Here is a 15273-nt window from a genome sequence, read left to right as displayed (position 1 = left end):
ATGATTACCTTGTTCCTACGTCGTCTCCTCCACCTCCTCATCCTTCAGTCTCTTCCCCAGAGGACATCGGGTGTTTTCATAATCTGATGGACCAAGCTGTAGCAACTTCTGTTAAGCTGTCCGTCTGCTTTCTTCATGACTGTAAAGAGCAAGCTAGAAAGTCTGTGAGAGCCATCCCCATTATAACCTATATATGAAATGAGGGAATAAAGATCATGAAGAATCTGACTACAGTACCAACTTGCTTGGACAGAAAATACAGAGCCATAAATGATTCTCCCTCTTACCTCACCAGTCATCCCAAATCTGACACCTTTGATCTCACAAGCAGCTCAAAGGTGCTCAAACTCATACCACCAGACAAGGAAGGCAGACGCTTGGACATCATCTCTCTACTCCCCTCCCCAGCCAAAATACTCGAAGGCCATCAGTCGGCAGCTCACCAGCTACCTGGAAGAAAACAACCTACTGGACACCTCCCAATCAGGTTTCCGTTCCGACCACAGCACTAAGACTGCACTCATTGGTGCCACTAATAACATCAGAGAACTCCTCGACCACGGGGAAGCCGCCACACTGATCCTCCTCGACCTGTCAGCCACGTTTGATACCATCTCCCACAATACCCTCATCAACAGACTCCACAGCAGCAGAATAAAAAACGATGCCCTCAAATGGATTGCCTCCTTCCTGACAGGATGCACTCAGAGCGTCCAACTACCCCATTTTGCCTTCGCACCAAAGAGCATCATTTGCAGCATACCCTAAGGCTCATCCCCACTCTGTTCAATACCTGCATGACCCCGCTGGCTGACATCATTAGATCTCACGGACTCAGCATCATCCTATGCAGACGATACTCAACTGATACTCTCACTTACTGAAGACCCTCCACCACCACAGCCAACTTGCACAACGCCATGACCACTGTAGCAGACTGGATGAACACCAACTGCCTGAAGCTCAACTTCGAAAAGTCCTGATCTTCGGAAAAAACAACTCCATTTGGGACCATAGCTGGTGGCCAGCTGAACTCGGACCCACTTCCACACCTACAGATCACGCTCGCAACCTTAGCATCATCCTCAACAGTGAGCTGACCATGAAGCGGCAGATCAACGCAACTGTCTCCTCCTGCTTCCACGCCCTCTGCATGCTCCTTAGAATCCTCAGATGGATCCCAGCCAACACCAAGAAAACCGTCACCCAAACCCTCGTCACCAGCCGCCTCGACTACGGCAGCACTGTCTGTGCCGGCATGTCCTCCCAGCTCCTAAATAGACTCTTGACAATACGGAATACCACCTCCAGACTCATCCTGGACCTTCCCAGGCGCACCCACACCATCCCCCACCTCAGAAGCCTCCACTGGCTCCCCATCCAGAGGAGATGTTATTTCAAGGTCCTCGTGCATTTCTACAAAGCCCTACGCTATCAAGGACTGGACTACTCCAACCACCGTCTACACTTCCACCAACCCATCAGACACCTGCACTCTTCCTCTCTGACACACACACACACACACACAGAATCCAGCGCAACAGCGGACACTCTTTATCCTACATCGCCGCCAAGGCCTGAAATGACCTACCTCTCCTACTCTGAAATGCACCCTCACTCACAGACTTCAAGAGAGACTCAAGACCTGGCTCTTGTACAGAGACATGGCACCCAAGTTCCCAGATACCCCCAGGGGTGACATAGACGAGCTCTACAAATGACTGATTGATAAGGAAATGATTCTCTCTTATGTCTGTCATCTCTATTCAAGCAGCCAACTCACTAGCGATTCTGGGGCGCTGCGATTGCCAAATGTGGTCAGATGTCAGCAGTCTGCTCGATTTGATACCTGAAGACAGGAAGGCGGAAGCGAAAAAGATCTTACAGGAAGCTGAACATACTTCCTCAGAAATCATACACTGTGCTCTCGACATCGCCTCCACAGGTTGGCCAGAGCAGAGGTCTTTCGATGCCAGGGATGGCTCAAGGCTGCCTCTTTTAGACAAGAGGTCCGATCAAAGATCCTGGACATGGCCTATGACGGCAAAACTTTTGTAAACATATTCATGACGCCTTATTGGCTATAAAAACGGACTCTGACACTGCTAGGCCATTTGGCACTCTCCAGTTTAAGAAGTTGCCCTTTCTGGAGGCTAGAGGGAGAAGTTTCTGTACCTACAGATGGGGCTATCAATGACCCCAGCATTACCAACCTCATTCTAGGCCCGCCTACCATCAGGTCTTCCGCCAACTGCCCTCACCAGCCTAGAACAAGCATGGCGTGTGCCGAAAGCAACCCCCCCAGGGTCACGATACAGGCTGCAACAATGACCTGAGCTAGTTACCGGCTACATTCGCTCCTTCCATCCATGTGGGCGCAAATATCTCCAACTACCTCTCCCAATGGAAGGAGAGAACAGCGGACAAATGGGTTTTGGACTTGGTAAACTACGGACATACCCTAGTTTGTACAGAAACCACCAAACAATGCTCCAAAAGGAGCGCACCCACCTAGTCTTCACTTACTGAAGACAGAAGCCCTAATAATGCTGGCCATTGGTGCAATAGAAAAGGTTAATTCTCATCAAAAAAGACATGGGATTCTACTCCAGTTTTTTCCTTATCAGACAGGAGCTAAGACCTCAGGAAACTGAACAAATTTTGACGCAAACAATATTTCCATATGAATACTCTGTCCGACATTCTCCACGTGTTAAATAGCGGAGATTACATATCACCCCTAAGTTTACAAGATGTGTTCTTCCACATTCACATACATCCCAAGCATTGCAGGTGTCTCCGTTTCAGTTCAGCCGGTAACTATTGCCAATTCAAGGTCCTTCTCTTTGGCCTCAAGTCCGGTCCTTGAATTTTCACCAAATACCTTGCCCCGGTCACAGCCACACGTCACAAGCAAGGTCATCAGGTATTCCCCTACCTAGGCGACTGGCTGCTAGAAGCCTCAACAGCGCAGCAAGCTACCAAAACCTGCCTATCACTGTTTCACAGGCTAGGTCTCACTGTAAACTACTCAAAATCCTTCACCATTTCAAGTCAAATGATAATGTTTTTCGGGTGCCAGCCTCAGTACAATTAGAAACACGGCCTATCTATCACAAGACAGGCAACAAAGATTGTCAAGCCTGGCCCTACAGATCTCCAAAAGAATGTCCATTTCAGTACAACTGTTCAAGTCGTTCCTGGGCATGATCTCTTCCTCAATAAACCTAGTCCTGACTAAAAATGAAGCAATTGCAGGAGGACCTCCAGATACATTGGATCCAATCACAAGGCTCCTTTGAAGACTTGATCAACATTACCCCAAATTTAAAGGAGACACTAAAATGATGATCTCTCATAAATCATTTCTCTCAAGGCCTCACATTCCTGACTTCAATACCAGATTTTGTCATCACGACCAATGCCTCCATGGAGGCCTAGGACACTCATTTGCAGGACCTACAAATCCAGGAGAAATGGTCCTCCCTTTAAAAATCAATGCACATCAATTGCCTGGAACTGAAAGCGATATCTATCACTACAAGCTTTCCTGCCATGAACAGCAGAAACCGCCATGCTGGTCCGTACAGACAATACAACCAGCATGTATTGCAAGGAGAGGGGGAATGAAGTCTCTAGCTCTCTGGTTCTCTCGCATGACCTTTGGAATTGGCTGACAGTCCACAAAATATCTCTAAAAGCCGAGCACATGTCAGGCCAGGCCCTGCATCCAACCCCTGCTGCGCACGGCCGGTGGTTATAGGGGTTGGCCGCAGGGTCCGACCACAGCTGCAGTTCTCCAGTATTGGTATCTTTCATAGATTCAATTGCGATCCACCCCCTTCACCTTCAAAGCTCCTCTCATAGATCGGAAATATTATTCGCATTTATGCTGGGAAAATCTGAGAAACTTAGTCTCTGTTGAGAGTGTTCTCAAGTGTGCTGTTGCGTAATTGTTTATAGTTCAAGTCTGGGCCATTTGAGAAAAAAAAAAAAGACATAGGCTATTAAAGTGATGGTTCACTGCCATTATAGCCTATTATGATGATACATACTGCTTTACTATGGTACCGTGGGACCCCCACTTGAGACGGGAAATGATTCAAGCATGTGAATCTATGAAAGATACCAACAATAGAGAACTGCAGTTACAGGTAAGTAACTTATTTTCTTCCTAATGGAACAACATCTTACAGGATCTTTGAATGCTAGGTCTGACAAACTGAGCCATAGATGCTTTGTGGGTCACACATGGCAGCTACACCCAGAGGTGGCGCAAGGCGTCTTCCACGAAGGGAGAGAACCTTGCCTAGATCAGTTTCGCTTAATGTCTGCACTTCTGCATGTTGGAGTTTTTAAAGTGGCTCTTGCTCAAAGACACGTCCGTTTAGAATTGAACTCAGGATGCCTTTCCACCGATAGCAATCCTGCCCAAAGTTTGCAAGAAGACCAGGCCTAAGTCATCCTAGTGGCTCCAGATTTGGCACAGAGAGTATAGTTTCCCAAATGCCTTATCATTGATCCCCAAACATCAGGCTGCCCCTGAGGTATGATCTCCTGTGACAACAGCAGGGCAAGGTCCTGCATCTGAACCTGTGCATGCTCCACTTTCATGTGTGGAAATTGAGCTGTGCCAAATGAGTTTTCAGTGTCCCTCCTGAAGTCTGTGATGTCATATTGATAGTCAAGCGACCGTCCTTTAAAACTGTGTATGCCTAGGGTTAAGATAGGTTTTTGATCTGTGCTCCTCACAAAATGTGAACCCCCTTTCTTCACCACTGTCAGAAGTGCTATTGTTTGTTTTATCTTTAGCCCAGGAAGGTCTTGCCATAGGCACTGTTAAGGGTTGCTTGTCAGCCCTTTTGGGTTTCTTCTGGATGCCAGACCTCCTTCCATGATCAGGTTACCTGTTGTGACTCGTTTCTTGAAAGAATGAAAGTGCTCTCTTTGGGTCAAGGGGTTGAGTCTTTCGTCTTCCTTGGATGATTGAGGAGGGGTAAAAAAGTAGGCTGTGGCCAACATGAAATGGGGTGACCACTTTCAGCAGGACGCTTTCCAAGACAATCGAACACTGCATCAACCCCCTGCCGAGCCCACCTGTTCATCATTCCACAGAAAAGTGCAATGTCATCAACCTCTTCAGTGAAAAAATACAAAAGATGTGACATAATCTAGATAGATCATTTTCTGTATTGAGATATGTTAAGCGATGGCGAAGAAGCAGCCTCTGGTTTGGTTGAGGCCCCATTCCTCCAGTGCCAAGGCTTCTACCAGGCTGGCACACGGAGTACATGTACTGGACATGTCAGGCAGCAGTATGGGCATCATTTCACATATTCACCAAGTACTACTGCCTCAACAGCTAGATCTGAAAGGAAGGGGATTTGGCTAAGCATTGCAGGACATTAATCTGAGCCATTCACTGACCCACCACATTGATAGGTACTTCTTTGGTATTTATTCAAAGCTGAACCATCTATAAAGGCATCTACAGTTAGAAGTATCCATCAGACAAAAATCGGATTTACTCTTTCTGGTGGATACTCTAACTGCAGCTTCCTCACCACCATCCCACTTTCCTGTTTTGCAGAATTAAAGTTTTTTCCATCTGAAAGGGCCCTAATATTAGAGATTTACACACTGGCCTAAGTGAGTACTACTGAGCTCCATGCCTAAAACTGACATCAACGCATAAAGGTAGTGCCTGTGTATAGTGGACTCTTCCAGGGCAGAGTGGAGTTGATGCAGAGCCGCACGACCCCACCTACCGGCGCATAGGGGCTATGTGGAAAATTATCCGTATCCAGTCTGGCACCTGAGGATATTCACAAGGTGAGGATAGAGAGCCACCAGAAACGGTCGTTATCGAAGGCACTTAACTTGTTCAACTGAGCCCGTACAGCATCTTAAATCCTTACAGTATCAGAAGTTCTCTTGTGTTAAAGCTTTTGCAGAGGAGCACTATTCTCCACGTTTGTGTTCTTTCTGTTTTGTAATGCTTTTGGAATGTTGTGTTTCAATCAATATTTGGAGGAGACACAATAATTAGGGATCCCGGTCCTGCAGAAGGCTGTGGAACAAATCGTTCGGCTGAAACATGTCATCAAGCGGGATATGGGAACATCATTTAGCCACAATAGTCCCACTTTCTTTCTACTTTAAATATTCCCCAATAAAAAGCAGTCACAGGTTGATCAAAATGGATTTTTAACCAATTTTTCAGGATCTCTCATCTCAAAAACGATTAAGGCTCATCCACTTTCATTAAAATCACTTTGGTAATTGAGGGTTCTTCTTAGTTTTTAATTAAATCCCACCTAAAATTCCAGATGACAGACGGTGAATAGTGAGGGCCCCTTTGCATAGCCAATTCCTGGGTTGATATCCGTACACGCAGATAACCTTTTGTTTGATATAGTGGTTCAGTCAAATGTACTTTATGCTTTTGTTTGTAATTGGACGTGTTTAAAAAGAGACCGAATCTGTATCCGCCTATATTATTTACAAAATTATATTGAAACACGGAAATGTTTTGGAAGGTGTCTTTGAGGCTGTGCTGGAAACCACAGGGAACCCCTGATGCGCCTCAACAGAATGCAGAGTCTTCCAGCAGCGTGCCCCTTGGATGCCTCTTGAGACGTTCCGACCAGAGTCCATTTTCTGAGCCTAAAGAAGGGGTGATGACACGGCCCTGTACTGGAGGTCCCCTGTCCTGTAATGGTTCGACTATCTAGGATCTGTCCCAGTTACAATGGCTAAAAGTGAACCTTTGAAGCCAGTCCTTGATTATCTGTGCTCCAAAGGCAAAAACTACAGATGGGGCTACCAGTTCAGACTTCTCTTTAAGTGGGAGGGTCTGTTGCTCTCCCTATCGTAGAAGAAGCACGTGAAATAGTGCGTCACCCAGCTGATTACGCTGAACTGACGTCACAACCTACCTAGAGGAAACGGGAACAGAGGCTGTTGTACCAGGGTCAACGACGAGAGAAACCACCCTCAACCACATGACAAAGAAATTGTTGCAGCAGAGAGGCTGCCCTGACTCATCTCCGACAAGCTGCTGCAGGGTAGAGAGGCTCGGTCACCGGAACATACATGGTATTGGTTGGCACACATGTGCCTCCAGTCTAGGCTTGCCCTTGAAAAAGCCATCCAACTTCCACATTCATTGGCCGGGACTGTGCCTTTGTGTGGGTAGGCAGTACCCATTTCTCCCCCATACCCCTTCTGTTTTTTTCTTTTTGTTCTCTGCTGCCTCAGTGGAGACCACAACGGAGCCCATGATATCCCTCGCCCATGGGACTTTGTGGTCACTGCTGCATAGTACTCTCTTAGTTCCTGCTTCTTTGGTGCGCCTTGTTTATTGTTGGGATGCTAAGGTTTAGGAGGATAACAGGACACACAATCTCACAGGAGATGTACATGATTGCACTATGCTGCTGCGCCCCCCACCATCTCTCACAAAATTACACCTCCTTGGACACTTGGATGTCCTCACATATGATGTCAGGGTCTGAATAACCCTATCAATTTCCTCAGTCTGCTGGCAGAGCTGTGGTGCTCCATGACTGATAATTTCCTTCTACAGGAGACACCTGTTTAAGCAGCATCAGCGACATTTGTGCTCTCCGTTCTTCCCGTCCAATGTTATGCTTCAGCCAGATGAAAAACCAGGCAGGTGCATAATGTTGGTGGGACACTGGCAACAGAACCACGATCACCTGCAGCATCTATTTACACTCTGAATGCTGCCGAAGAATAATTCATTACGCCTACTATTCAAGATATATTCAGGCTCTCTGTATCTCCTGTAATAATAGTGGTGGCGGCCTGAACTGTGTGAGGCACCCCACATTAGATAACTCACATCAGCAGTCAGTGGCAAACCTGCAGTCACTCCTGCATCATAATCTCTTCTCCGTGATCTAAGTTAGATAGACTGTGTCGCAAACATTTGCTTTTAGTAGAATACTCCTATTTCTTTGCCTCCCACTAGTTGTACGCAAGGACCATAGGCTGACCTCACACGTGAAGGAGGTAGAACAATTCCCCCAGGTGATCTCTGATCATGGACCCTTATTGAGGGCATGGGTGGTGATTCACTAAATTAGGAAGGCCATCAAATACATACCAGCACTTTAACAATGCAGAAGAGCGTGGCCTACAAACAATTTAGGGCGCAGTGAAAACGGTTCTCCGAGAGGATACATGATAGAACAGGCCCTCGAAAGGCTGCATTCTGAACTGTTCTCTTCGGAACAACAACACAAAGCTAACCATCCAAAAAAGTAGGTAAACAGCTGGCATCTGATGGAGGTGTGCACAAAGGAGTATGAAAAGGCGACCTACATTCTCACACAAACTGGGGCTCAATACCTTGAAGGGGGGAACAAAGCTCCAATGCAACACGCTAACATAGAGGGGGAACAGAACAAAGTGGGTAATAGCAGAAATAAAAAACAACTTGGGGACTATTCAGACGTCCGCAGAAGGGAAAAATAGGCCCTCCCTGCCGTCTATGAATCCCTATATACAAGCACTCACATGGACCCTCCGGGGGCAGCAACTTACCTCCACACAGTCTCTCTCCCCACTATCACACACCTGGAGAATCAAACTCTAGACTGACACATTACAGTAATGAAACATCTTAAGCTGGGGAAATCTTTGGGCTCCAATGGCTACACTGATTCACTCTAAAACGCTTCTAAGACTAGCACCAGTGTTAAGCGCCCTCTAAAACACTTTCTCACTCATGCGGAGCCCATCTGAGGAATTGTCTGAGGTCTTTTTTGCGGTAATCCTAAACTGGGTAGAGCCCTCCTTATGTATTAATTATACAGACCGATCTCCTTACAGAACATTGATATTAAGATCTTTGCAAAGACCTTAGCTAACCATATGGAGACTGTACTGCTTTGCTTGATACATGCAGATCAGGTGAGATTTATTTCAGCCCCCACCACCTCTAATAACATTAAAAGTGCTTTCCATCTGATCAATATTGCTACACAGAGATGCAAGGAGGCAGTCCGCCCTTCTTTCGATGCTGCAAAAGTGTTCAATAGGGTGGACTGAAACATGTTGAGGGCAACACTTCGCAGGACAGGTTTAAGAGGTCTCTTCTGCAGTTAGGTAGACGTGTTATATAGATCCACACATACAGGAGGTGATGGAGAGCAAATTGGGCGGTCCAGCACACATCTTCCCCACATTGACCAGTCATGAACAATTAAGATGTGCCATTGCGTTGATCAACCAATTGTTTTCCCAGATAAACAGGCCACTTAGAGTGCCAAAGGACCACTTCTCAAAGTAGAATTTCCTTCCAGGTGAAGCATCACATATTTACCTACCCACTCCCATGGACTGTGGAGGTCCTGCCCAGTGAGGAACATATTCTGATATTGAAGCATGCCACTTCGGCGAGTGAAAGCCAGTGCATCCTATAAAGGATGACTGTTTTTTGACCTTGTAAGATTCCATTGGCATCAGTGTAGTGATGGTGGATCAACAGAACAGTACAAGTTAATTGTTTGACTGTGTTATATACACCATGTGCCAGAGTGCAGATTAAGGATTCGAGCATGTCTAGCATAGCAATACGAAGGCACATGACAGGGATGCCCCTTATCGCTCCTTCTGTTTGCTTTATATCGCTAGGCTTTGCTTCAAAAGATCTGACAAACAGAGACAACTCAAAGTATGCAATTTGGAGGCGCCTCTTACAAAGTTTCAGCCTTTGCTGATGACATTTTGCGCTCGCTCACCTCATCGCCCCCCACTAGCACTTAAGGAATTGCTAAACACCCCTTAGTGGCAGAGCTCAATTTAAATCTAAGCAAATCTGTGGGCCTTATGCTTTTGGGTTAGCAATGCCTGACCGACCTTCTACGGAGAAACTCCTTCCATTTGTACCCTTGGGGGTTATCTGGGAATTTATCTCACACCCAGCCTTTACGAATGTGCCAGGATTAATTTCAGATTCCTTTATAAAGCTGTTAAGTCTCTCATGATGTCATGGCACATGCATGTTCTCTCTTGGTTAGGTAGAATTGCCTCCTTTTAAAATGATTATCCTTCCTAAAATCTTTTTTGTCTCAAAATCTTCTTAAACTGAATTAATTCAGCTGCAGGCACCTTGTGACAGCTTTATCTGGGCGGGGACGAATGAGGCTTCGTAAACACATTTGTAGGGGAAACCCCAATAGGGCGGACTAGGGATACCAAACACAAGCAGTAACTATCACGCAACTCAGTTAAGGTATGTGATGAAATGGCTCTGGAAAGATCCTACTGTTAAACTGTTTGTTCTTGTCACTGTTTTTCCTTTCTTCTGGGAATGCCCTCTGGTGCCTTGTAACATTCGAAAGGAACAAAATACTGTTGAAACATACATGTGTTTTTGAAATGCCGCACATGCACAGATATATTCCATTTCAAAATTTAAATAAAATGTCCCTGAATGAGAACCGTCATTGCGGGTAAGCATCTTTTCTTTCCTTTATCACACCCGAAGGTTGACATGTGACAGGAGGTCCTTTCTGCAGTTTACCACTAAGGTGGCGCCTGTGTATCCTTGCTCACTTTATTACCTTGCTGTGGTTTGAGATCCTACTCCTGTGTTTCATTTTCAATATTAAATATCTTTGTAGTGCTTTTCTTTAACTTTACCCTTCCAGTGATTGATATAAAACTAGAAAAGCCGCCTGAAGAACCAGTAACCGAGAGCGGCTGCTCTTGTTAATCTGCAAAGCATTCTCTGCGATGCCTTCCCCAATGGCCAAGTTTCAACCGAGAGCACCACTACCACTGGCCAGGAAAGAGAAACTACTCTTCGTGGGCTGAATAACCAATTCCAAGAATAGAAAAATATTGAAAAGTCTACATATATCTTATAAGTCTGTGGATGCAGTATCCTTGTGGGGGAGAAATGCCAGGTGTAAAATGTCTGGTTTCATCTATTCCAACTGCATGGTATAGTCCTTAAGATTGCAGAGTGAGATTTGTATGTATAGTTTTAATTTATTGCACTTTGGGCACACAGCCGTGCCATAACTCCGTCAATGTTACAAAGTTGAAAGTATGTGCAGAGACTTGTACCATTCATTACTTTGTGTTTTTTGTGAGTGTACCAGAAAGCTGCTACGATGCCGAAAGCATTTTATTTTCTGTTTCCTACGCTTTCAAACCCAGGGGTTTGTCTTAGGTTGGATTTGATTTGATTGTTTTTGTCTGCAGTGTTGGTAATAAATCTGTGGCATTCCTTCACAAATTTCTAAGATCATATGTTAAGTTTCCAGATTTCTACCCAGCACTTACATTCCTCTTAAAGTGCAGGGCTTCTCTTCCTACCCAAAAATGTCTTTTTGGGGGTGGGGGAGTGGAAACGAAAGGGTTGCACACGTTTGACACTTTATTCTAAGGCTTCACTGGGTGCTTTACTATAGCAGATCCTAGACCATGAACCCCTTTCCATGTGTGTTTGTTGACAAGTTATCTTTTTGGCTCCTAACTTTTAAAATGTACCTTCCTGTTAAATCTGGTTATTTGCACTTGGATCTATACATTTTTTTTATTCAAAGCCTGATTTATTACACAGATACTTACCTTTATCAACTTAACTTCCTTTATTTCTAACCCTTCTGCCATCCTTTACCCTGGATAAATGTGGAGCCAACGGTGAATACTTTGTTTGCTCAGGTGAAAGTTGGACACAGTGACTTTGAGTGGGCTTAATGTTTGAATAGTATCTTGATGGGTAATTTAATAATCACGTCATGCTCGACTTCATTGATTCAGTCGAAGGGTTACGCAGGAGCGTCTGTCATCCCCAATGGAGCCTCCATCCTTTGGCCACTGTGATTGGAGAGCGAAGCCTATCAATCCTGTCCCTTGAGCCACTTTGCTAACTCTGAATTCTTACGTCTTGTTCGCCAAAGGAAACCATGGATTCAACTGGTCAAACACAGCCATTGACACCTCTATAGTTCTCTGCTTCGAAAGTAATTATGAAATGAGCCTCACTCTTCAAACATCCCTATAGTGTTGTGAAGGCAGCCTCCACTTATTCTTAGTCTCTGTAAGATGTCCAGCACAGCCAGGTAAAAATGTAAACCAAACATCTATTGTAAATTGCATTTTTGTGTCCACGTCATTTCTTGCTCCAGCATGTGGTAAGATTTCGCTGTGAGTAAGTTGCTGAATTATCAATGTTTGCTGTGTACGCAGATGTGGCAAGAAGACCCAAAGAAAAAGTGTTAGATAGAATTGCCACTACAACATAATATTTGGACCTGATGGTACCACCAGTGACCTTTCTGAGAGGGAATGCACAATCCACATCTTTGTTGAATCTGTCTACCCTGTGAATCCCAACCCCTTGCTGCCACCCTTTAATTTGGAGGGGTTTGCTTGTTGTATACGTGCTTGGTGTCGAAGGTGGACGGATTTTCAAGCCTTGTGTATTTCCCCACATGCTATTTAGTTTTGTTCTTCAGTCTTATACCTCTCAAAGTTTGCATTTAAAGGTAGCATGCACCAACTATATCTCTCTTGTTATCCCAAACAATTGTTACCTGAAAGCGGAATTGCTTTGTGGTCCTTTAATTCCAGTTTTACTTTATCTAAATTGCCAACACTTTAGCCCACGGTTCCACCCATAAGTCTAAACCATTAGGAGTAGGGCTAGAAAAAATGTTCAAGCAATGCCCTCATTTGAAGGCCTCACTTGTTTTCTACTGCAAGAGCTTTTACTTTGTCTCTTGTACATGCTCCACATTAAGTGGAACCTGATGTTATGTCAGTGTGTCTTTGTATACAGTAAAGCAGTCTCCACTCCCCCCTCACTGGAACATGTGCCCTAGGAACATCTGTTGTATTCATTAAATCACTGGATCTTTCAAACAAAATAACAAAAATATTGGTTAAAAAAATAGTGAATGAAACTTACTTTACACTGAATACTCTTTGGATGTGTCAAATATTGATTGTCTGACCCCAATTCTGCTGTTCCCTTTAGCTGTTAGCCAAGTAAATGTGAATATTAATATGAATATTTACTGTATGAACACAGCTGTGTATCACAAAATAAACAGATTTCACCAAATAAAGATGGCTTTTATGTCGTGTTTGGGCGATGGTGTGATTTCCTCATATGTTGTGGTCTGGTTCTAGATAATCAATCGCTTTACAATACTGGTTTCCCCTTTATCCAAGTTTCTTTAGATTGATACCTTTTACATCACAATAATAATGGAATGCTGATATGTGTGCATGAGGGGTTCAAAGAGGAAGCAATAGGCTTTTAGTTCTTTCTTTGTAAATTGGCACATCTTACATCAAAGAGAGTGATGTTCTTTGAAAAATGCTTATCCTTTTTCACAGTCACCCTTGTTGAGTGCAGTGTGCCTCCTTTCCTGCCACAAAGTAGTTAACAAAGCAATTTTACTCTTACTCTTTCATAGACCTGGGTTTTGAAAATATAAGAATCACTAAACCTTGAGTGTTGATTTCACTCCTGTCACCGAAAAGCCTATTAGGCTACAACACTGAAATCTAGCTACCACCAAACGTGGATTGCCACAAAAGTAATTGACCGCCATAGCAAATTACTCATCAGAATCTTTAGTTACTATAGATTAAAGCCACAAAAAATGTGCCTTTAGAATATTAATAAAGAACAGATGAGCAAAATGATTTTTCAATTAGTGAGACATAAATAATTTGAAAAAAATAGTATTTAAATACAGTTATGTTACCTATTTGAATACAGGTATGGGATTTCTAAATGACTACCAGCCTGTGTGTCGGGCCAAAGATGACTTTGCAGGGTTTTAAATGTGTACCCTGTAAAACAAGCAGATGTCACTGTAAAAAGCAAAAGGGGCATGAGGTGCAATGTGGGGTAGAACAAGCGGAAGACAATGGAAGAGGCGTGGGAAATGGAGGTGAGAGTACAAACCGATAAAAATCAGAGTAAAGCAAAATTAAGGTTAACCTTTTTCATGCCGCTGACATAAAACACATGTAGCCTGCACCCATAGCTTATGTACTGCTTTACGCCATCTTGTAGTTTCCAATGCTTCACCCACAGTAAGCTGGGGTATTCGTTATCACCAATCAACTAATGCCCAGTCACCTGCTCACTCCCCTGTGAAGGCCCGATTCTTCCTCCTTCCTCTACTCAAATGAAGGCCCATCTAGTTTATCATCACCTTTTCCCTGCTATTACAGTAGAGGTGGTTCCTACTGTGGCCACTGCAGAAAACCTTACTCCCCAATATTCTACCAGTAAAGTATGTTTTTTTCCAGTACCCTCTTTCAGCCCATCACAGGAAGGCAGTGCCCATCACCCTCACCTTTGTTAAACTCATGTCCCTCTCCGCCCCCACCGTGAGCATGTGCCCCATCACTGGATCTTTGCTGATATCTATGAAAACTGAGTAGCTTGACCTACAGGAGGTGTGTCTTAAAGGGTGCACATAATATGCATTTTCTAGTCCGAGAGAATGGCTTCTCTAATTTCTGAAGGCTCTTATTTTTTTTTTTAAGGTAAGTATGCTGACAGCTGTTGCAACCTTAACAACAAAACATTATAATTATTCTATGACTGTAAGGTCCCAGGTGTTTTATTCTGCTGATTGACTGTTCACGCTAAAAAAACAGCATAGGATATTTGTTTTTCTTTGCATGTCTATTTATAGACATTATTCACAGTGCGCTTTAGATACAACACTTCACTTCTTACATTTAAAAACTATTGTTGGTATAAATAACACACTGTAATGTTGACTTGCACCGATTATTTTGAATTTCTCATTTTGAAGAGAAAAAAAATCAAAGACAATATTCAAGTTCCACACGAGTCTGACATGTTGATCTTTGAATAATATTTGTTAGTGTTTGAGAACTGCATCTATAATCCTTATAAAATACCTCTTTCAATGTGCACATTGTATTGGGTCACTGTGGATGAGATATAAACACTGTCCAAACAACCTTTTCATGTTTACTACAAATGATTCTTATTTATCCATTGGTTTCTGGATTTCTTCAGTATCTAGCACCCTCTTAACTAATAAGACTAAACGTTAAGATAAGTGACCCATCTAGCAGAACACCAACCAAGTGTGTCTTTGGGGGAGGGCGGTGTTAATTTTCACCAATGAGTTTGTACATCGTTTAAATTAAATGTTAAGATGACCAGTGGGATCTCGTCCCAAGATAACTGAAGTAAAGTACAATATCCAACTGTCTCATGAGTTCAAATGC

General features: G+C 43.9%; 1 protein-coding gene across 4 annotated transcripts in view; it reads left to right on the top strand.

Annotated features, from left to right (window-relative positions):
• The window catches only part of RAB41 (RAB41, member RAS oncogene family), a 269432-nt gene extending 256320 nt beyond the window's left edge, over positions 1-13112 (top strand). For all 4 annotated transcript variants that reach the window (XM_069209780.1, XM_069209752.1, XM_069209763.1 and 1 more), the window contains exon 8: positions 10683-13112. In XM_069209780.1, the coding sequence (XP_069065881.1) occupies positions 10683-10747 (65 nt within the window). In that variant the 3' untranslated portion in view covers positions 10748-13112. The remainder of the gene's footprint in view (positions 1-10682) is intronic.
• Positions 13113-15273: the final 2161 nt, after the last annotated feature.

Source organism: Pleurodeles waltl, chromosome 2_1, assembly GCF_031143425.1.
Source record: "Pleurodeles waltl isolate 20211129_DDA chromosome 2_1, aPleWal1.hap1.20221129, whole genome shotgun sequence".
Lineage (NCBI taxonomy): Eukaryota > Metazoa > Chordata > Amphibia > Caudata > Salamandridae > Pleurodeles > Pleurodeles waltl.
This window is presented reverse-complemented; position numbering and strand designations above follow the sequence as displayed.